At 43.9% G+C, this 23,501-nt stretch overlaps 2 protein-coding genes across 4 annotated transcripts; both read left to right on the top strand.

Annotated features, from left to right (window-relative positions):
- The first annotated feature begins 1,353 nt into the window (after window positions 1-1,353).
- Window positions 1,354-9,917, top strand: LOC123053687 (kelch domain-containing protein 4). 3 transcript variants are annotated; one of them, XM_044477213.1, is made up of 20 exons: window positions 1,354-1,715; window positions 1,883-1,969; window positions 2,399-2,467; window positions 2,725-2,857; window positions 2,950-2,996; window positions 3,458-3,544; window positions 3,858-3,919; window positions 4,163-4,205; window positions 4,318-4,398; window positions 4,822-4,938; window positions 5,107-5,212; window positions 5,424-5,487; window positions 6,308-6,350; window positions 6,726-6,947; window positions 7,044-7,205; window positions 7,337-7,453; window positions 8,892-9,049; window positions 9,244-9,325; window positions 9,401-9,469; window positions 9,577-9,917. In XM_044477213.1, the coding sequence occupies exons 1-20, from the start codon at window positions 1,584-1,586 to the stop codon at window positions 9,679-9,681; spliced, it is 1,986 nt and encodes a 661-aa protein (XP_044333148.1). In that variant the 5' UTR covers window positions 1,354-1,583; the 3' UTR covers window positions 9,682-9,917. The 3 variants fall into 3 exon arrangements, 2 of the variants coding, with proteins under 2 accessions (XP_044333148.1, XP_044333147.1); XM_044477212.1 differs by having other exon boundaries at window positions 1,355-1,715; window positions 8,892-9,044; XR_006425752.1 differs by having other exon boundaries at window positions 1,356-1,715; window positions 8,892-9,044; window positions 9,240-9,325.
- A 551-nt stretch (window positions 9,918-10,468) lies between these two features.
- LOC123053688 (very-long-chain 3-oxoacyl-CoA reductase 1) lies at window positions 10,469-13,884 on the top strand. The gene is made up of 3 exons (XM_044477214.1): window positions 10,469-11,289; window positions 12,831-12,900; window positions 13,381-13,884. The coding sequence occupies exons 1-3, from the start codon at window positions 10,484-10,486 to the stop codon at window positions 13,636-13,638; spliced, it is 1,134 nt and encodes a 377-aa protein (XP_044333149.1). The 5' UTR covers window positions 10,469-10,483; the 3' UTR covers window positions 13,639-13,884.
- The last annotated feature ends 9,617 nt before the right edge of the window (window positions 13,885-23,501 follow it).

Below are 23,501 nucleotides of genomic sequence, written 5' to 3'. Positions count from 1 at the left end.
CTTCTCCTCTGTGAACTTGGAAGAGACATAGAACCATCGCTCGGTAAAGCTCAAGGCGACTGTCCAAGCCACGTGCAACACAAACAGAAATTCATCAAGCTTAACACCAAGTCGACTCACGTACGACATGATATAGATCCCCTCGCCTTTGGGTAACCTCCTGATGATGGCGACCTCGTTGAGTGGGCTGAGCCAGCCGTCCTCGAGGACACCCACTCTGCGATCAAGCCACCTACAGTTGTAGTCGCTACCATATGAGAGGGCGCCCGGTTGCCCGTCCTCACCCGCCTCCTCCAGACGAGGCCCTTCTCTGCCGCCGACGAGACGGGCCACGCGCAGAGCACCGGTGTACCCTGCCCGCTCCGGGGGGAAATGGGGGTACTCCTTCCGCCACCACGACACCTTGGCAGTCCTGGCCGATGCCTTGATCTTGAAGAGAAGGAAGGTGGTCGCATCCGGACCTCTTTTCTTCCTCTCGTCGACGAAGCGACCAAACGTCTTCCATTGGCATAGCTCAGGATCAAACCGCCGTCTGTCAAACGAGGAGAGGAGCTGCGCGTGTAGAGTGGAGAATACGATCTTGTACATGGTGAGGAAGTTCTCTGCGAGGGAGACGGCGTCCTCGTCCCTGAGGCCCCTCTCGACGGCGAGACAGTGGACGTCGTAGTCCGTCAGATTTGACCAGGCGGCCACGCGGAGGAACTTCCGCACCTCCTCGGCCATCAGCCCGCTCCGTACGGCGACGGAGAGGGCCTCCTCCAACTCCCCCGTCGGCTGCCAGCTAGCAACCTCCTTCCCCTTCTCCGGCTTCCCCACCTTCTTCCGGTCAGCGACGGCGAGGGCTTCCTCCATGTCGACCGGCCGCAGTGACCGGACGCAATCAACCCCCTTCCAGTTCTCACGGTCTGCCCGGGCAGCAAGCGAGATGGCCTCCAGCAACTCGCTCAACTCCTCCGCGAGTTGCCGTCCCAGAATGGAACCAATCCCCATCCCCTTCTCCGGATGCTTCATCTTCTTCCGCGCGACGAAGGGGTCGGCCTCATCCAGCTCCTCCGCCGATCGCCGCCCGCTGGCTTGCACGGAATCCATCTCCATCTCCATCCCCTTCCCCGGCGAGGCTGATCGGTAGAGACCTCGCCGCCGACGCGAGGTTAGGTTTTTCTCTTTTTGATTGAGGGGTCGCGACTCGCGAGGTTCGGTTGTTTCATTTCCGTTTTCTTTATCTTTACTTTTTTTCAGGGGTGTTTTCTTGGTTGGAGGAATGAAGAAGGCCTCCGTTTCGGCGCTGACTTGCTGGGCCCAAAATCTCGAAAAACAGGCAGTTAGCCCACAAAGGCCCAGTTTGAGCGCCGGCTCCACTCCCCAAGTCCCAAACACCATTCTCTCCCCTTCTCCCCGTGAGGTTTTAGCTCTCGCCGCCGCCGCCGCCCCAAGTAAGCTCTTAGCCCCGCCGCCGCCGCCGCCCCAAGTAAGCTCTTAGCCCCGCCTCCGCCGCCGCCCCAAGTAAGCTCTTAGCCCCGCCTCCGCCGCAGAGAAGTGAGGTCTTAGCCCCGCCTCCGCCGCGAAGTGAAGTAGCCGGAGAGATGGGGAAGAAGCAGAAGAAGCCGGGGAAGGGGAAGGAGAAGACGGAGCGTAAGACGGCCAAGGGAGAGGAGAAGCGCGCCCGCCGCGAGGCCGGCAAGGTCGGCGAGGAGGACGACATCGACGCCATCCTCGTCAGTATCCCCTTCCTCTCCGCCTCACCTCTCCGTTTATTTCGATCAGCTCGCTTTCCAGTGCTTCACTTGCTGCTGTTCAGCAGTTGCTGTTACGTCCTGTTCAGCAGTTGCTGTACTTCATCCCATTTTGCTTATTTCCCCTGTTGGGCTTTACTATACTGCAGAAGAATATACAGAAGGAGGAAGCGAAGAAGAAGGAGGTTCATGTGGAGGAGAATGTCCCTGCACCATCTCCCCGGTCCAATGGCTCGGTGAGGCCTTGCAGAGACTCAAAAATAATGACAGTTACTGAAAGAATCTTCATAGTTGAAGCTGTGTAACGTTAATTTCTATGCTTGTGAATCTTGTGATGGTCATGTTAGGTGCTTAGAAGTTGGATAACCCAGTCTCATTGTATATGAGCAAGGTCCGCAAAATCTCTACGAGGCTATGAGAAATTTTAGTTGAATTATTTAAAAAATGATGATCATTACACCATTGAGCTATGTCCAAATAAAAGTTCTTCATTTTGTGGAGTGCTTTCGACATGATTTTTTTGTTAAAATATAATAATTAATCTGTGTGTTACTTATATTATTGCAAATGCTACACAGAAGATATGTATATGATTTTTCAGCCAAGCAAGTAAATTTTATGGAGATTTAGTTGCCAAATTTGACGTGATTCTTTCTCATATGCAGCTTACCATAAACCCATCGAAGGATACAGAACTAATTCTGTATGGTGGAGAGTTCTACAATGGTAGCAAGGTGGAGAACATATCTTCTGTAATCTGGACATTTTGCCGCATGTGACATGAATAATATGATAATATATTTCACTGATTTTGCCATGCTCTTTCATTTATGGGTATTCCTGTATATTCTATAAATTTTATCTCATGTCTTTGCGCTTCCCTGTAGTAATATAGTGGTTGCTTAATGTTTTTCCTTGATAATTTTAATAAGTTCCCTCTTGAAGGCAAATAATTTCAGTGGTGCTGAATATTGTCTATATGCTTCTGCAGACCTTTGTTTATGGTGATCTTTATCGTTACGATGTAGAGAAAAATGAGTGGAAGTTGGTATCTAGTCCTAACAGTCCACCTCCACGAAGTGCTCACCAGACAGTTGCATGGAAGAATAACGTATACATGTTTGGTAATAAAACTTTTACACTCATGAGTACATTCTACGAGTAAAGGTGCTATTTCAGTCAACTGGATTTATCTTTCTTTTTATTGATGTTTCAGGTGGGGAATTCACTTCACCAAACCAAGAACGTTTTCATCATTACAAGGTAGAAGACTAAGTATATTAGTCTAAATTTTCTCATAACTGCCTGGGGATTTTTTCTTGGCATTAAGCATTTCACATATCCGTGATGATAAACTGTCCCGACAGCTTCGGCCTCCGATGACAAATTACATTTGGCTTGTTTTTTCAAATTTGAACCAAGAGAGATACTAATCTTATATGGGATATGTCTATGAAAGTATGTGTTGAAATGTCATTTGTAGAGATTAAGCCTGGGAGTTTGTTGCCATTTGTAAATCAAGGAATAGAAGGCTCTTTACCATGGTTCGCCTGTCTTTTATTTGGATGTGCTACACATGATAGATGATACAATTTATTTTGTTCCAAATTCGCTTATTTCTTTCTGATTTAACATCAGGGGTTATCTGGCTGTAATATGCATCTTAAGTTTAACAGTCATAAATATGGTACATCTCTTATCCTTTGGCTTGTTTTCTACTGCAGGACTTCTGGACACTGGATCTCAAAACAAATCAATGGGAACAAATTCTTGCCAAGGGATGTCCAAGTGCACGTTCAGGACACAGAATGGTTGGTGTCTTTATGTTGAAACCACTTGTTAACTATTATGGTCCCGTTTTCCTTAATCTTTTCTGCATTATAAGCACCAGGCTACCAGCATAGTTGTAGGAAACATGTGGTTGTGATGCAATCATATTAGGTAGTTCTGTTGAATGAGTATATTTGGACAACCTAGTGCCTAAATACAAGAGATATTGAATCAGGCAATCTATGGAGTGATCTGATAAATATGTAAATTAATATAATTGGCCGATAATATAAATTTGATCCTTTTTTTTTCCTTTAGTCATTTGTGTAAACTGGTATGTGTTTCTTTCAACAGGTCCTTTACAAGCACAAGATTGTGCTATTTGGCGGCTTCTATGACACTCTTAGGGAAGTGAGGTTAGTATGTTTAGCTTGTGGTGAAGTTATTTTAGTAATATTTAATAATGTATGATATTTTTATAGAAGTATTAGGACTTATGTCCTAGTTACAAGTTATGTACCAGTTGAGTAGTAGTGTAACAGTATTACAGTTGATCATCGAACAAAGAAACACAAAAAGAACTCGTGGCGTAGAGTATGTTGTGAACTGTTAAGAACTTAATATGATATGGTTTCAATTGATAATCATATCTTCTGCAGGTACTACAATGATCTGCATGTTTTTGATCTGGATAATTTCAAGGTGAGTACACCATGTTGTTTTTCCGTCAGTACTGCTAGCAACATAAAGTATATATTAGTAACATGTAAAGCCATGTAATTCAATATTCTTACCGATAATGTTGGTGTTTTAGTGGGAGGAAATTAAGCCTCGTCCTGGGTGCCTGTGGCCAAGTCCAAGAAGTGGCTTTCAGCTTGTTGTTTACCAAGATCAGGCAAGCCTCTGTTTTTTACCTTGATAGTTAGTATGCTAATACTTCATAAATTGTTTAATGTAACTCCATAACAATTTTTCAGTTATTAATGTATCACATGTTATTTGCTATTGGGAGTGCTCTTGTTATGATTGATAATTTTCTTATGTGGCAACTGATGTTTTTGTCGTAACAAGGAGTCATAAGAAAGAAATATATTTCTTCAAGATGATGATATGGTGATAGATTGATGTACTGGACGTGTTTGCTCAACAAATATCAAAATTTTGCTCTGTTTAACCAGTTCTGCAACCTTTAATTGTTTGTGTCAATAACCATTCAATAAGTGTGGCATAATACCTGACAAAATGTGACCTGTTATGCTGAGTCCTTTATTATTTAATATGTAGCTATGTAAGTTTATTAATGGTTGTTTTTCTGTAGATATATATGTATGGTGGATATTTTAAAGAAGTTTCTTCTGACAAAAATGCATCAGAAAAAGGAACAGTTCATGCAGATATGTGGTCTCTTGATCCTCGTACTTGGGAGTGGAATAAGGTCAAATCTTGCATTTCTCTTTAATTTGTTATCTACTGAGTTCTGTACTCCCATGTACTTAAGTCCAAGGATTTATCTTGCCAATGTTTTAAGTTTTTATTCGAGACCTGCATATCCCCGCTGAATGTCTTGCAATGTTTACTTGTTTCCCACTTGAACCATTGATAGGTTAAGAAGACTGGGATGCCACCTGGCCCCAGAGCTGGGTTTTCAATGTGTGTTCACAAGAAAAGGGCTGTCCTTTTTGGCGGCGTAGTAGATATGGAAGTCGAAGGTAAGTTGAACCGAACTTTGCTTGCACTATGCTTACCTACTTAGATTGTTCTATTTTATATTTGAAATATTAGGTGCACTATGTTTCATCTTTTTGGTGATTAAGATGGTTATTCTTTTTTACGAACCAAAGAGCTGCTTCAAATCTTCAAACTCTAGGGGTATTTCCATATGCTGTGAAACTAATTTCACTCCCATATTTCTATTTGTAGCTGATGTCCTTATGAGCATGTTCATGAACGAGTTGTATGGATTCCAGTTGGACAATCACCGTTGGTATGCTTTTTTTTATCACCATCTGTGCAAATTTAATATTTCATTTTATTTATATTTAATGGAAATAAAATTAGCTGCAAAAAACTCAGCCAGACAGGCACTAGCACCTGGTAACATTCTTTAAGAAGAACGACCGAGACACCAGTTACTCTGGAATAAATTCAAATTGAATTATTCATGGCCCTGCTTATTCGTCTGTCATTAAGGTTGGTGGCATTCTTTAAGAAGAATGATCACGACAACAGTCGCTTGGTGGAATAAATTCAGATTAAGTTATTCATAGTCCTGCTTGTTTGCCTATTTAAAAGAAAAATGGATGTGTCAGCTTGGTCCGGCAAATTACTGTAGCAGCTGCAACAAAATATGTTAGTGTTAGCAGCAGTCAGGCATACCATATATATGTTTTGCTCTTGGCCAACTTTTAGTATCATTGAATTGAAGCAATAAACTATCATGTCTTGGATTGAACTTTCCCTTTAATCTTCTTGTGGTTATCTAGATTCTAGATAACTTAACTATTCTGAAAATCATATAGTATTCCCTCTGTGCCATAATACTTGTCGTGGTTTTAAAACCACGAGAAGTATTATGGAACGGGGGGAGTACTCTTGGGATCACTTTTAATTATCCAAGCATATGCTTTGCTTTTCAAGAATTGTGCAGTGACAGTCTAACACTGGTTCCACTTCTACTGGCTTACAGCTCACATATTCTTAGTTTAAATGTTAACAGTAAAGCCTAGATGTGAAAGGTTGTTCTTTCTTGTAGTTTTTGCATTCTGTTTGTGTGTTGAATATATTGCTTTCCTTGGATGTCTCAGGTATCCTTTAGAGCTCAGGAAAGACAAGCCTGCTAAAAATAAGGTGATTCCTCAAATTAATGTAATCATGTGATCAGCCATGTCCTGTTTATAATTGATAATCTGTAAGAAATCAGGCTGCGTACCAAAGTGGTCGGACCCTTCCCTGGACCCTACGCAAGCAGGGGGCTCATTTTTTAAGAAATCAGGCACAAAGCTACTGTACCAATTAATCTGCAGAAATGCCTTTTATTAGTTGTGAGATAGACAGCTAATTTTGTGGTATGGGGTATAGCCGTTGTGCATAAGTGCACAAATTTTGAACTTAAATATGTAGTGATGTTTGTATCTCTGCCTAGCAAATGGCAAATTTAGCTGTCTTGAATGCTTATTTAGTTATTATTATAACACTATGCTGACAGTGGTTTACCATGCACAGACAAAGGATATCAAAAGAAAGGAAACAGCAAATGATTCAGAAAGTAATATTGGTAATGAGGATGATGATACCATGGACTGCTCAGAAGAAGCTACTGATGTTCAATCTGAAGTCGGTGGAGTTTCTAATCACTTGACCAAGAGTCTAACCTTAAATAAAGTTGGCTCAAGCCAAAACTCTGATGTCATGTCTGATTCAACAGAACAAGAAGCAACTCCAGAGGTAATTCCCATGCCGGACAATTATTCGTAGACCATCTTTGATGTTTATACATCCTAATGACACTTTCGTTGCTCACTTATTTTTTGGTAATAACAGGCAATTAAGCCCATTGGTCGTATCAATGCATCAATGGCTGTAGGGAAAGATACGCTATACTTATATGGAGGAATGATGGAAGTGAAAGATAGAGAAATTACTCTTGATGATCTGTATTCACTTAACCTTAGCAAACTAGATGAGTGGAAGTGTATCATACCGGTCAGTTGAAGATTGTCTTTCCCTGATATAGTTCATTTTTATTGGAGTGTGCAACAAATTATCTGCTAGTTGTTTCATAATTATTCCCCAAAATATATCAGAACTCACCTTTGCTTTCCCTTTTTGTGCAGGCATCTGAATCCGAATGGTTAGAAATGTCCGATGATGACGATGAGGAGGATGAGGATGAGGACGATGAAGATGATAGTGCAGATGATGCTATGGAGACAGATGAAGATGAGGAGGAGGTATGCAGTTGGATTTAAGGTTCATATTGTGCACATGTTCAGGAGAACAGTATTACCCACTTGGTTTACCCTGCTAACAGTCATACTCGTACTTCTTAAAATCTTGCTAAGTTTGACGTGGGTCGTGACTGATTAATCTGATTCTAGCCAGTTCTATATACTTCCTGTAAGATTATTTTTTTTGTAAAACAAGGAAAATATTTTAGTTTGATGTTTTCAACAATTGTTGCCAGAAACCAGATGAGCTGCTAATTTCCAGCCTGTTTTGTTTCAAGAATACACGTTAGTATATGCATTAGGCTAAAATTCTGCATGATAGACGAGCCGGTGAGAAACCTGTTCCAGCAACACTTTCCACTTGAGGATAGCAATCAATGTTTTAAGAGCGTCATAGGCAAGCATTTTTCCATAGATCCAACATTATAGTATTTTGTGGCAGAAATATTTGGAACTACAGAGGCCCCATTCTTAGTTTGTTGGTATATGTTGTCATTCATGAACGCTATAGTAAAGTTGGGCTGTTGGTAAAGGGCTCATTTTGTACTCCCTCCGTCCGAAAAAGCTTGTCCCTCAAATGGATGTATCTAGCGCCAAGTTAGTGCTAGATACATCCATTTGAGGGACAAGCTTGGGACAAGCTTTTTCCGGACGGAGGGAGTATTGACTATTGCACTCAGGGTTACCCAAGATGCCTCTGGCAGTTTGGCATGCTTGCCTGAGCTGTCAACTTGAGCTGCCAGTTCTCCGTAATTATTTATTGTTTTTGTAGCTTTTGGTTGGTACAATAATGACAGGAAATTGTAAGTCGTTGATAACACCAGAGTCTCTTTTTTTGTGATGAATTAACCTGTTTTACAAAAATGCTAAATGGAGGACGAGCTCCATGGAGCTCTGTATTTTGAAAAAAATTCAAAATCACATTCTGAAGTTTCAAAAAATTCTAAAAAAAACACACATGTTCATACGGATGTATACTACATGTGTGTAAAATTTGAAGATGATATACATTATGGTGAGAGCTACACAAAAAAAAGAGACAAAATTCTGATTTTGAAAATGGTGAACAGTACACGCATTGTTCACTATTAAAAATGTTGCATGATTCTTTTTTGTAGCTCTCACCATAATGTATTTCATCGTCAGAATTTACACACATGTAAAACACATCCATATGAACGTCTATGATTTTTTCCAGAATTTTTTGGAACTTCAAAATATGATCTTTTGAATTTTTTTTAAAAAAGAGTTCCATGGAGCTCGTCCTTCAAAATGCCCTACTCCCTATTTGGAGGTTATAAAAGAAGTAGGTACGCATGGTTAGTCCCATGGTGGAGTTTCTCACTTTCTGAGATTTATGCTGATGTTTATCTTTCTTTTCCTTTGTGATCAGTGTTTTCACTCATATTGTTTGGTTATTAATTCTATTCCTCCTGTGTAGTCCGATGAAGAGGCTGAGAAGAATGTAGCTGTGTCCGGTGCTGTGGCTCTACTGAAGGGGGAACGTAAGAAATTGCGCAGAAAAGAGAAACGTGCCCGGATAGAACAGATCAGGGTCATCCTCGGTCTTTCTGATTCTCAAAGGACACCAACGGTAATGTTGCAATTGATTAGCATTATTTATTCCTTCTATTCTTTGTGGATCTGTTCCTGGCAATGGGTGTGGTGTCTGAAGTCATCCTTCGGATGTTTATCGTGGAGCAATTTTTGGCCAGCTGCTTGTTACCTGAAGCAGACTGAAAACCAAATCATTATTTATTTATTGATTCCCATCTTTTTGTGTTTGAAGCCAGGAACTCACTGAGAGATTTCTACAAGAGAACAAATATGTACTGGCAAATGGCAGCCTACGAGCACACTCAACACACCGGAAAGGTTGCCCTTCGTTGCTTATCGAGTATTCTATTCTAGGCTGTATGTTGTATTTAATCTTTGCGCGCCTGATGCCAGGAGCTCCGCAAGGATGGCTTTGATCTTGCTGAAACTCGATTCAAGGAACTGAAACCCATACTCGATGAGGTATTTTTTTTTTTCATGCCTGTCTTTTGCTGGAAGGGAAATTCCAATATCCATGAACAATTCTTTTAATGAAATTATGTGTCAACTCATCCTGTGCGCATTTTCAGCTGGCCGTGCTGGAGGCTGAACAAAAGGCGGAGGAAGAGGCCAGTGCGTCGACTAGTTCCAAGAAAGACCCGAAGAAAGGCAAACAGAAGAGCGCGGGAAGATAGCTTTGGTTCTAGAAATGGGGCTTAGCTTTGCTCCAGAGCTCGCCAAAATTAAAGTACAAATTCTTCCGGTGTTTGGACCTATAGTGTAGATCTCACGACTTTTTTATGCGATCAGAAGAGTGAGACCCTTGAAGAGTTTTGTAATGTGTGTAGTACATTTTTGTTTACTTCTCATATGTATCGGAGGAAGGTGCAACCATATATGCTATGCATGCTAGTGTTAAGAATATCCTTCATTGTATTGTTCTCTGCACATGTTTTCGCAATAGCTTGGCGATTATGTACTGGTTTGGTTGGTGGGGGGAGACGCATGTGTTTCGTTCCGACATCAAGAACGTCAGCACGCCAAGAGCATGCCGCGTAATTCGTGTGGCACGAAAGCAGAAGCAGGGGATTCAACTTCAACTACTACGCCTGCCATCCGTGAGATTTTGACTACCCAATTTACTCTTCAGCCTCGTCAACTTTCAACGCCCACACAATCTGCATGCATTGCATGTGAGAATGCCTAGATACATGGATAATGTGCTACCGGTTACCACTCATAGGGATTGTTGGAACAAACGTTTAATAATACAGTATAAAATTTTCCTAGAAATATTATGACAAAGAAAAAAAACTGGGGAGCATGACATGATATCCCTACCTGTATCCTACAATGTGCTGATGATCACTTCTGCAGCTGGGAATGGGATTGCCTTTGAAATCCCTGCATGTATTCGTCATCCTCCCGAGGATTCTAAATATTATGTTAATGGCTTACAAAAAAATCAGTTAATTAATAAGTTAGCAGCGTTCCAGCATGGGGCGCTCGACCCCACGAAACTCCACAGCAAGCAGCCAACCATCATCCTCTTCCCAGGGCTATATATGCATGGCCGTCGACCGCACCATCGCCCAGCTTGAGCTACACACCTCCCCACTGCCCACCAGTCTCACCGTAGCGGCCGCGTACACGCGCTCGCTTCCTTCCCATCGCATGGCCGGGGCAAGAGCGCAGCCCGCGTGGGCGCAGGCGCTCGCGGCGGTGGGCCTCCTCGTCGCATCGCGCGCCGCAACGCGCCTCGCGCTGTGGCTCTACGCGGCCTTCCTCCGCCCCGCCAAGCCGCTGCGCCGCCGCTACGGCGCCTGGGCCGTCGTCACGGGCGCCACGGACGGCATCGGCCGCGCGCTGGCCTTCGAGCTCGCCGCCGCCGGGCTCGGCCTCGTCCTCGTCGGCCGCAGCCCCGACAAGCTCGCCGCGGTCTCCAAGGAGGTCAGGGCCAGGTTCCCCGGCGTCGAGGTGCGCACCTTCGTCATCGACTTCGCCGCCGACGGGCTCGCCGCCAACGTGGCCGCGCTGGCGGAGTCCATCCGGGGGCTCGACGTCGGCGTGCTCGTCAACAATGCGGGGCAGGGCTACCCGTACGCGCGCTACTTCCACGAGGTGGACGAGGAGCTCAGGAGGAACCTCATACGCCTCAACGTCGAGGCCGTCACCCGGGTGACGCACGCCGTGCTCCCTGGCATGGTGGAGCGCAAGCGCGGCGCCGTGGTGAACATCGGGTCCGGCGCCGCCTCCATCATGCCGTCCACCCCGCTCTACACCGTCTACGCCGCCACCAAGGCGTGAGTACTGCTCGGCCTGTCAGTTGCATAATTCATCTAATTTGCTTGACATGTGTTCAGTACTCCGATAGTGTGTCACATATAAGTAAGCTGACTGTTAACCGATTTCAAATTATCTCTATACGCATTCATGGTATGTATTATTCCATATTTTGTCCCATTAACCACTTTTCTCTCTCCTGACATGTCAAGCCCACGGTTAGACTCGGAGGCCACGTAACTTATATTGGAAAATAATTACACAAATTGTCTTAGAAATAAAAAATATATCTCACCAATTTTATCTCCAAACTTTTCTGTAAGCATAATGTAAACACATACTAAATTTTCCTCATATTTATTGTTTTCATTCTAAATAAGGCACATCTCAGGGGTAAGAAAGATGGATAAATTCTAAAATTGAGTATTCATTGGCACTTTGATGCCGTCCACCCCGCTCTACACTGTCTACGCCGCCACCAAGGCGTGAGTACCGCTCGGCCCTGTCCTTGAACCACTTCTGAAGTTAGTTTCATTCTTGCTATAGGAGTTTAATATGAATGCACAAACTTAAAAAGAGTGCATTTTAACCTTGATTACGAAGTGATTCGCCTAAGAAAAATCTTGATTATGAAGTCCGTTAAGAGGAGGATGTCGTTCACTCGTTCTAGGTTTTTGTTCCTTGTGTTATCAACATAAATCACATCATACGTAAGTAGGAACCGACATTTATTCGAATCAATAGCATATTTCATCTGATTTGCTTGATATGTGCTCAATAACGATAGTGTGCCACATAAGTAAGCCAAGTGTTAACTGATTTCAAATTATCTTTATCTTCATACAATCATGGCATGTATTATTCACATTTTGTTCCATTAACCACTTTTCTCCCTCCCGACATGCCAAGTCCACGGTTAGACTCGGAGGCCACATAACATATATTGGAAAATAATTACATGAGTTCTTAGAACTAAAAATTTCTGTCTCACCAATTTTATCTCCAAACCTTTCTATAAGCATAATGTAAACACATGCTGAATTTCCTCATATTTACCGTTTCCGTTCTAAATAAGGCACATCCCTGGGGTAAGAAACTTCGATGGCAATGAGGCCAGTAATGAGTAAATTAACCCTTGATTTATAAAACAAAATTACTTTAAAGAAAATATGGCAATTTGACTCTGCTCAAATCTGCAGACCGTAGGTAACACACCGTCTTTCATTATTCACAGTGATACCAAAACGATTACATCATTTGCAACTGTAAAGGTACAAATTGCACACACTAGGATAGGTAGTACAAAGATGATATTTCATTTCTCTATATTTTTTGTTTGCAAGTCACTGGTTTCTCTAGATTATACAACATGCATTTATTTGTTTCAAAAAGTTGATTATAGATTGTAACTAAATACAAACTCACAAGAAGTATGTGTGCGTGCATGCTCGGAAGAAAGTTACATAACCACTCGTGAGGCACAGTGATAGTGTTTTCTGTTGTTTGAACTCAACTATTTCTGAGAACAGGTAATGAAACTAATGTGTTCCCAATTTCTCAGGTATGCTGATCAATTCTCGCGAAGCCTATATGTTGAGTACAAGAACAAAGGCATCGATGTGCAATGCCAGGTACTCCTACTAGCTAATCACTCTTGTAGAGGGCTGTTGCGTTTCTGTTATCTCCGTTATTTTGCATGTCAGGCATCGTGATGTTCACGTATATTTAGAGAAATACAAATGATACAGTAGTATTTTGGTATTTTTATGATCTACCACCCCACCAGTTACAAGTCTTTGCTGGCCCTCCCAACGAACACATGGATTTTCTCATTGTGGCATGAGTTAGTTCACATAGTTGTAGACCTGTACTGGATCGTGCAATAGACAGATACTGATGCATGGGCGCGAGCTAGTTCAACAAGAAACCGAAATCAACTAAAAAAAAACAAGAAACCGGAATCATGACGTGTAGAAACAGTAGGAGCACTCAATTAGTGTCAGTTCACCGCAAATCCTACTGTTTGGTCCAAGGAAGTAATAATCAGGAGCTATGAACTTATCAGTGTCAGATCATCCGTCAAACTGAATGAATCTCTCCTATTTGGGCAGGTACCCATGTACGTGGCGACCAAGATGGCCTCGATCAGGCAGGCGTCCCTGTTCGCCCCGTCGCCGGAGACGTATGCCCGCGCCGCCGTGCGCTACATTGGGTACGAGCCTCGGTGCGCGCCCTATTGGCCGCACGCCCTCCTGTGGTTCCTCTTCTCTGTGGTGCCTGAGCCCCTCGTCGATGGGTACGTCCTCGGCATGTCCCTCGGTATCCGCAAAATGGGCCGCGCCAAGGAGGCCAGGAAGAAAGCGGTGTGACACACGCGGTGGAAGAAAGGGCACGTACGCTGGCAAAGATGGACTCAGATGAAAATATGTGTGTTAATTCTACAGCTTCATGTACTCAAAAAACAAAAATCTACAGCCTTCATGACCAATTGTAACACGACGAACGACTGAATGCAACCTCCCTTCCCCTTCCAAGCAATTTTATTGTATATGTAAGGATTGATTTGTGATATATACCTATGTCTTACCAACGGGCCAAAATCGTCCGGAAGATCATGAAACTGAATTCATATCTTGAATGTGTTAAGATCAATCATAGACGGCTTTGTAAAGCCATCATAGGGAACTAACAACACTGGCTGCCCTCAAAAAGTCCAGGTGCCTCCTTCCATAACTTTATCCCAATCTCGAAGGCAAGAAAATTGCATGGTGTGAAGGTTTTTACTCAATGATCAGAAATCGATAGTGTTGGGAAACGTAGAATGTAATTTCAAAAAAATTCTTACGTTCACGCAAGATCTATCTAGGAGATGCATAGCAACGAGAGGGGAAGAGTGTGTTCACGTACCCTCGTAGACCGAAAGCGGAAGCGTTTTACAACGCGGTTGATGTAGTCGAACCTCTTCTCGTTCTGACTGATCAAGCACTGAACGTACGACACCTCCGGGTTCTGCACACGTTCAGCTCGATGACATGCCTCGAACTCCAGCAAAGTGTCGAGGGAGAGTTCCGTCAGCACGACGGTTTGGTGACGGTGATGGTGAAGTGATCCGTGCAGGGCTTCGCCTAAGCACTACGAAGATATGACCGGAGGCATAAACTATGGAGGGGGGCGCCGCACACGGCTAACAATTGTTGTTCTGTGTTCTAGGCGCCCCCTCCCCACGTATATATAGGTGGGAGGGGGAGGGGAGCAGCCTTGGGGCGCCCCAAGTAGGAGGAATCCTACTTGGGCCCCTAGTCCAATTCGCCCCCTCCCCCACATTACTTATTACCGGACGGGGGAAAAGGAAAGAGAGGGGGGAGGAAGGAAAGGGGGAGGGGGGCGAACCTCCTCCTCCTTCTCCTATTCGGCCTCCTTCCTTAGGGGCAGGGGGCGCCACCCCTTGTGGGCTGGTGTGCTCCCCTCCTATGGCCCATAAGGCCCATTAGTCGCCCGTGGGGTTCCGGTAACCCCTCCGGTAGTCCGATATGTACCTCATACTCTCCGAAACACTTTCGGTGTCCGAATACTATCGTCCTATATATCAATCTTTATCTCTCGACCATTTCGACACTCCTCGTCATGTCCGTGATCTCATTCGGGACTCCGAACAACATTGGAGACTAACTTGACGTTGTGACGTTTGGGACCAAGATACCATTTCGAGACTCCTCGTCATATCCCCGATCTCATCCGGGACTCCGAACTCCTTCGGTACATCAAAACTCAATAAAACTGTCATCGTAACGTTAAGCATGCGGACCCTACGGGTTCGAGAACTATGTAGACATGACCGAGACACGTCTCCGGTCAATAACCAATAGCGGGACCTGGATGCCCATATTGGCTCCCACATATTCTACGAAGATCTTTATCGGTCAGACCGCATAACAACATACGTTGTTCCCTTTGTCACCGGTATGTTACTTGCCCGAGATTTGATCGTCGGTATCTTGATACCTAGTTCAATCTCGTTACCGGCAAGTCTCTTTACTCGTTCCGTAACACATCATCCCGCAACTAACTCATTAGTCACAATGCTTGCAAGGCTTATAGTGATGTGCATTACCGAGTGGGCCCAGAGATACCTCTCCGACAATTGGAGTGACAAATCCTAATCTCAAAATACGCCAACCCAACAAGTACCTTTGGAGACACCTGTAGAGCACCTTTATAATCACCCATTTACGTTGTGACGTTTGGTAGCACACAAAGTGTTCCTCCGGTAAACGGGAGTTGCATAATCTCATAGTCATAGGAACATGTATAAGTCATGAAGAAAGCAATAGCAACATACTAAACGATCGAGTGCTAAGCTAACGGAATGGGTCAAGTCAATCACGTCATTCTCCTAATGAGGTGATCTCGTTAATCAAATGACAACTTATGTCTATGGCTAGGAAACATAACCATCTTTGATTAACGAGCTAGTCAAGTAGAGGCATACTAGTGACACTCTGTTTGTCTATATATTCACACATGTATTATGTTTCCGGTTAATACAATTCTAGCATGAATAATAAACATTTATCATGATATAAGGAAATAAATAATAACTTTATTATTGCCTCTAGGGCATATTTCCTTCATAGCAACGAGAGGGGAGAGTGTTGTCCACGTACCCTCGTAGACCGAAAGCGGAAGCGTTAACACAACGCGGTTGATGTAGTCGTACGTCTTCACGATCCGACCGATCAAGTACCGAACGCACGGCACCTCCGAGTTCAGCACACTTTCAGCTCGATGACGTCCCTCGAACTCCGACCCAGCCGAGTGTTGAGGGAGAGATTCGTCAGCATGACGGCGTGGTGACAATGATGATGTTGTTGGAAATATGCCAGGCAATAATAAATTGGTTATTATTATATTTCCTTGTTCGTGATAATCGTTTATTATCCATGCTAGAATTGTATTGATAGGAAACTCAGATACATGTGTGGATACATAGACAACACCATGTCCCTAGTAAGCCTCTAGTTGACTAGCTCGTTGATCAATAGATGGTTACGGTTTCCTGACCATGGACATTGGATGTCGTTGATAAACGGGATCACATCATTGGGAGAATGATGTGATGGACAAGACCCAATCCTAAGCCTGGCACAAGATCGTGTAGTTCGTTTGCTCAGAGCTTTTTTCTAATGTCAAGTATCATTTCCTTAGACCATGAGATTGTGCAACTCCCGGATACCGCAGGAATGCTTTGGGTGTACCAAACGTCACAATGTAACTGGGTGGCTATAAAGGTGCACTACAGGTATCTCCGAAAGTGTCTGTTGGGTTGGCACGAATCGAGACTGGGATTTGTCACTCCGTGTAAACGGATAGGTATCTCTGGGCCCATTCGGTAGGACATCATCATAATGTGCACAATGTGACCAAGGAGTTGATCACGGGATGATGTGAGTTATGGAACGAGTAAAGAGACTTGCCGGTAACGAGATTGAACAAGGTATCGGGATACCGACGATCGAATCTCGGGCAAGTAACATACCGATAGACAAAGGGAATTGTATACGGGATTGATTGAATCCCCGACATCGTGGTTCATCCGATAAGATCATCGTGGAACATGTGGGAGCCAACATGGGTATCCAGATCCCGCTGTTGGTTATTGGCCGGAGAACGTCTCGGTCATGTCTGCATGGTTCCTGAACCCGTAGGGTCTACACACTTAAGGTTCGATGACGCTAGGGTTATAGGGAAAGTATGTACGTGGTTACCGAATGTTGTTCGGAGTCCGGATGAGATCCCGGACGTCACGAGGAGTTCCGGAATGGTCCGGAGGTAAAGATTTATATATGGGAAGTCCTGTTTTGGTCACCGGAAAAGTTTCGGGTGCTATCGGTAATGTACCGGGACCACCGGGAGGGTCCCGGGGGTCCACCAGGTGGGGCCACCAGCCCCAGAAGGCTGCGTGGGATAAGTGTGGGAGGGGACCAGCCCCAGGTGGGCTGGTGCGCCCCCCCACCAAAGCCCAAGGCGCAGGGAGAGTGGGAGGGGGCAAACCCTAGGTCTAGATGGGCCTTAAGGCCCACCCTAGTGGCGCCCCCCCTCTCTTCCCCCCTTGGCCGCCCCCCTAGATGGGATCTAGGGCTGGCTGCCACCCCTTGGGGTGGGAACCCTAGAGGGGGCGCAGCCCCCTCCCCCCCCCTATATATAGTTGAGGTCTAGGGCTGCCCAACACATGAGTTTTCCTGTCTCTCTTGGCACAGCCCTACCTCTCTCCCTCCTCCTCTCCCGCGGTGCTTGGCGAAGCCCTGCGGGATTGCCACGCTCCTCCATCACCACCACGCCGTCGTGCTGCTGCTGGACGGAGTCTTCCCCAACCTCTCCCTCTCTCCTTGCTGGATCAAGGCGTGGGAGACGTCACCGGGTTGCACGTGTGTTGAACGCGGAGGCGCCGTGGTTCGGCGCTTAGATCGGAATCAACCGCGATCTGAATCGCTACGAGTATGACTCCTTCGTCCGCGTTCTTGCAACGCTTCCGCATTGCGATCTACAATGGTATGTAGATGCACTCCCCTTCCCCTCGTTGCTAGATTACTCCATAGATTGATCTTGGTGATGCGTAGAAAATTTTGAATTTCTGCTACGTTCCCCAACAGTGGCATCATGAGCTAGGTCTATGCGTTGTTTCTATGCACGAGTAGAACACAAAGTAGTTGTGGGCGTCGATTTTGTCAATTTACTTGCCGTTACTAGTCTTATCTTGATTCGGCGGCATCGTGGGATGAAGCGGCCCGAACCGACCTTACACGTACTCTTACGTGAGACAGGTTCCACCGACTGACATGCACTAGTTGCATAAGGTGGCTAGCGGGTGTCTGTCTCTCCCACTTTAGTCGGATCGGATTCGATGAAAAGGGTCCTTATGAAGGGTAAATATAAATTGGCATATCACGTTGTGGCTTTTGCGTAGGTAAGAAACGTTCTTGCTAGAATCCCATAGCAGCCACGTAAAACATGCAACAACAATTAGAGGACGTCTAACTTGTTTTTGCAGGGTATGCTATGTGATGTGATATGGCCAAAAGGATGTGATGAATGATATATGTGATGTATGAGATTGATCATGTTCTTGTAATAGGAATCACGACTTGCATGTCGACGAGTATGACAACCGGCAGGAGCCATAGGAGTTGTCTCAATTTATTGTATGACCTGCGTGTCAATGAAAACGCCATGTAATTACTTTACTTTATTGCTAACCGTTAGCCATAGTAGTAGAAGTAATAGTTGGCAAGACAACTTCATGAAGACACAATGATGGAGATCATGATGATGGAGATCATGGTGTCATGCCGGTGACGAAGGTGATCATGCCGTGCCTCGAAGATGGAGATCTAAGGCGCAAGATGATATTGGCCATATCACGTCACTTTATGATTTGCATGTGATGTTTATCATGTTTACATCTTATTTGCTTAGAACGACGGTAGCATAAATAAGATGATCCCTCACTAAAATTTCAAGAGACGTGTTCCCCCTAACTGTGCACCGTTGCGAAGGTTCGTTGTTTCGAAGCACCACGTGATGATCGGGTGTGATAGATTCTAACGTTCGAATACAACGGGTGTTGACGAGCCTAGCATGTACAGACATGGCCTCGGAACACATGCGAAACACTTAGGTTGACTTGACGAGCCTAGCATGTACAGACATGGCCTCGGAACACAAGAGACCGAAAGGTCGAACATGAGTCGTATAGTAGATACGATCAACATGGAGATGTTCACCGATGATGGCTAGTCCGTCTCACGTGATGATCGGACACGGCCTAGTTTGACTCGGATCATGTATCACTTAGATGACTAGAGGGATGTCTATCTGAGTGGGAGTTCATTAATCAGATGAACTCAATTATCATGAACATAGTCAAAAAGTCTTTGCAAATTATGTCATAGCTTGCGCTTTAGTTCTACTATTTAAGATATGTTCCTAGAGAAAATTTAGTTGAAAGTTGGTAGTAGCAATTATGCGGACTGGGTCCGTAAACTGAGGATTGTCCTCATTACTGCACAGAAGGCTTATGTCCTTAATGCACCGCTCGGTGTGCTGAACCTCAGCGTCGTCTGTAGATGTTGCGAAACATCTGACACACACGTTTTGATGACTACGTGATAGTTCAGTGCGTAATGCTACAGGTTTAGAATTGTGGCACCAGAGACGTTTTTGAAACGTCGCAGAACATATGAGATGTTCCGAAGACTGAAATTGGGATTTCAAACTAGTGCCCACGTCAGGAGGTATGAGACCTCTGACAAGTTTCTTAAGCCTGCAAACTAAGGGAGAAAAGCTCAATCGTTGAGCATGTGCTCAGATTGTCTGAGTACCACAATCGCTTGAATCGAGTGGGAGTTAATCTTCCAGATGAGATAGTGATGGTTCTCCATAGTCACTGCCACCAAGCTAGTAGAGCTTCGTGATGAACTATAACATATCAGGGATAGTTATGATGATCCTTGAGCTATTCGCGATGTTTGACACCGCGAAAGTAGAAATCAAGAAGGAGCATCAATTGTTGATGGTTAGTAAAACCACTAGTTTCTAGAAGGGCAAGGGCAAAAGGGATACTTCATGAAACAGCAAGTCATTTGCTGCTCTAGTGAAGAATCCCAAAGTTGAACCCAAACCCGAGACTGAGTGCTTCTGTAATGAGGGAAACGGTCACTGAAGCAGTACTACCCTAGATACTTGGTAGATGAGAAGGCAGGCAAGGTCGACAGAAGTATATTGGATATACATTATATGAATGTGTACTTTACTAGTACTCCTAGCAGCACCAGGGTATTAGATACCGGTTCGGTTGCTAAGTGTTAGTAACTCGAAATAAAGGTTGCGGAATAAACGGAAACTAGCTAAAGGTAAGATGACGACATGTGTTGGAAGTGTTTCCAAGGTTGATATGATCAAGCATCGCATGCTCCCTCTACCATCGAGATTGGTGTTAAACCTAAATAATTGTTATTTGGTGTTTGCGTTGAGCATAAGCATGATTGGATTATGTTTATCGCAATACGGTTATTCATTTAAGGAGAATAATGGTTACTCTGTTTATTTGAATAATACCTTCAATGGTCTTGCACCTAAAATGAATCTCGATCGCAGTGATACACATGTTCGTGCCAAAAGATATAAAATAGTGATGATAGTACCACATACTTGTGGCACTGCCATTTGAGTCATATTGGTATAGAACACATGAAGAAGCTCCATGTAGATGGATCTTTGGACTCACTCGTTTTTGAAAAGATTGAGACATGCGAACCATGTCTATTGGTATATATGCATGAAGAAATTCCATACAGATGGATCGTTTGGACTCAGTTGATTTTGAATCACTTAAGACATGCAAATCATACCACATGGGCAAGATGACTGAAAGGCCTCGTTTTCAGTAAGATGGAACAAGAGAGCAACTTGTTGGAAGTAATACATTTTGATGTATGCAGCCCAATGAGTGCTGAGGCATGCAGTGGATATCGTTATGTTCTTACTTCACAGATGATTTGAGTAGATGCTGAGAATATTTACTTGAGGAAACACATGTCTGAATTATTGAAAGGTTCAAGTAATTTCAGAGTGAAGTTGAAGATCGTCGTGACAAGAGGATAAAATGTCTGTGATATGATCATAGAGATGAGTATCTGAGTTACGAGTTTGGCACACAATTAAGACATTGTGGAAAGTGTTTCACAATTAATACCGCCTGGAACACCACAGTGTGATGGTGTGTCCGAACATCAAAACTGCACCCTATTGGATATGGTGCATACCATGATGTCTCTTATCGAATTACCACTATCTTTTATGGGTTAGGCATTAGAGATAACCGCATTCACTTTAAAAGGGGCACCACGCAATTCCGTTGAGACGACACCGTTTAGAGAAACCTAAGTTGTCGTTTCTTAAAAGTTTGGGGCTGCGATGCTTATGTGAAAAAGTTTCAAGCTGATAAGCTCGAACCCAAAGCGGATAAATGCATCTTCATAGAAAACCCAAAACAGTTGCGTATACCTCCTATTTCAGATCTGGAAGCAAAAGTAATTGCTTCTAGAAACGAGTCCTTTCTCGAGGAAAAGTTTCTCTCGAAAGAATTGAGTGGGAGGATGGTGGAGACTTGATAAGGTTATTGAACCGTCACTTCAACTAGTGTGTAGCAGGGCACAGGAAGTTGTTCCTGTGGCACCTACACCAATTGAAGTGGAAGCTTATGATATTGATCATGAAACTTCGGATCAAGTCACTACCAAACCTCGTAGGTCGACAAGGATGCGTACTACTTCAGAGTGGTACGTAATCCTGTCTCGGAAGTCATGTTGCTAGACAACAATGAACCTACGAGCTATGGAGAAGCGATGGTGGGCCCATATTCCGACAAATGGTTAGAAGCCATGAAATCCGAGATAGGATCCATGTATCAGAACAAAGCATGGACTTTGGTGAACTTGCCCGATGATCGGCAAGCCATTGAGATAAATGGATCTTTAAGAAGAAGACGGACGTGGACGGTAAGGTTAACATCTATGAAGCTCGACTTGTGACAAAGAGTATTTTCACAAGTTCAAGGAGTTGACTACGATGAGATTTTTCTCATCCGTAGCGATGCTTAAGTCCGTCGGAATCATGTTAGCATTAGCTGCATTTATGAAATCTGGCAGATGGATGTCAAAACAAGTTTCCTTACCAGTTTTCGTAAGGAAAGGCTGTATGTGATACAATCAGAAAGGTTTTGTCGATCCTAAGGATGCTAAAAGGTATGCTAGCTCCAGCGATCCTTCCATGGACTAGAGCAAGCATCTCGGAGTTGGAATGTACGCTTTGATGAGATGATCAAAGATTTTGTGTTTATACAAAGTTTGTTAGAAACTTGTATTGACAATAAAGTGAGTGGGAGCGCTACAACATTTCTGATAAGTATATGTGAATGACATATTGTTGATCCGAAATGATGAATTTTTTTTTGGAAAGCATAAAGGGTTGTCTGAAAGGAGTTTTTCAAAGGAAGACCTGGATAAAGCTGCTTACATATTGGGCATCAAGATCTATAGAGATAGATCAAGACGCCTAATGATACTTTCAAAGAACGCACACCTTGACATGATTTTGAAAGAGTTCAAAATAGATCAGCAAAGAAGGAGTTCTTGGCTGTGTTACAAGGTGTGAGTATTGAGTAAGACTCAAGACCTGACCACAGCAGAAGAGAGAGAAAGGACGAAGGTCGTCCCCCATGCTTTAGACGTAGGCTCTACAGTATGCTATGCCGTGTACCGCACATGAAGTGTGCCTTGCCATGAGTTGGTCAAGGGGTACGATAGTGATCCGGGAATGGATCACATGACAGCGGTCGAACTTATCCTTAGTATCTAGTGGACTAAGGAATTTTCTCGATTATGGAGGTGAAAAGGAGTTCGTCGTAAAGGGTTGCGTCGATGCGAACTTTGACACTAATCCGGATGACTCTGAGTAGTAAACCAGATTCGTATAGTAGAGCAGTTATTTGAAATGGCTCCAAGTAGCACGTGGTAGCATCCACAAGATGACATAGATATTCGTAAAGCACACACGGATCTGAAAGGTTCAGACCCGTTGACTAATAACCTCTCTCACAAGCATAACATGATCAAACCAGAACTCATTGAGTGTTAATCACATAGTGATGTGAACTAGATTGTTGACTCTAGTAAACTCTTTGGATGTTGGTCACATGGTGATGTGACCTGTGAATGTTAATCACATGGTGATGTGAACTAGATTATTGACTCTAGTGCAAGTGGGAGACTGTTGGAAATATGCCCTAGAGGCAATAATAAATAGGTTATTATTATATTTCCTTGTTCATGATAATCGTTTATTATCCATGCTAGAATTGTATTGATAGGAAACTCAGATACATGTGTGGATACATAGACAACACCATGTCCCTAGTAAGCCTCTAGTTGACTAGCTCGTTGATCAATAGATGGTTACGGTTTCCTGACCATGGACATTGGATGTCGTTGATAAACGGGATCACATCATTGGGAGAATGATGTGATGGACAAGACCCAATCCTAAGCCTGGCACAAGATCGTGTAGTTCGTTTGCTCAGAGCTTTTTTCTAATGTCAAGTATCATTTCCTTAGACCATGAGATTGTGCAACTCCCGGATACCGTAGGAATGCTTTGGGTGTACCAAACGTCACAA

Source organism: Triticum aestivum, chromosome 2D (genome assembly GCF_018294505.1).
Source record: "Triticum aestivum cultivar Chinese Spring chromosome 2D, IWGSC CS RefSeq v2.1, whole genome shotgun sequence".
Lineage (NCBI taxonomy): Eukaryota > Viridiplantae > Streptophyta > Magnoliopsida > Poales > Poaceae > Triticum > Triticum aestivum.
This window is presented reverse-complemented; position numbering and strand designations above follow the sequence as displayed.

Bases quoted from the DNA above. Each gene is read 5' to 3' on its own strand.
- LOC123053687 (XM_044477213.1), top strand. From the start codon at position 1,584: ATGGGGAAGAAGCAGAAGAAGCCGGGGAAGGGGAAGGAGAAGACGGAG. The intron at 2,468-2,724 runs GTGGAGAACATA...ATGCTTCTGCAG, and splicing joins AGTTCTACAATGGTAGCAAG to ACCTTTGTTTATGGTGATCT. The intron at 5,488-6,307 runs GTATGCTTTTTT...TGGATGTCTCAG, and splicing joins CAGTTGGACAATCACCGTTG to GTATCCTTTAGAGCTCAGGA.
- LOC123053688 (XM_044477214.1), top strand. From the start codon at position 10,484: ATGGGGCGCTCGACCCCACGAAACTCCACAGCAAGCAGCCAACCATCA. The intron at 11,290-12,830 runs GTGAGTACTGCT...CCAATTTCTCAG, and splicing joins GTCTACGCCGCCACCAAGGC to GTATGCTGATCAATTCTCGC. The intron at 12,901-13,380 runs GTACTCCTACTA...CTATTTGGGCAG, and splicing joins GCATCGATGTGCAATGCCAG to GTACCCATGTACGTGGCGAC.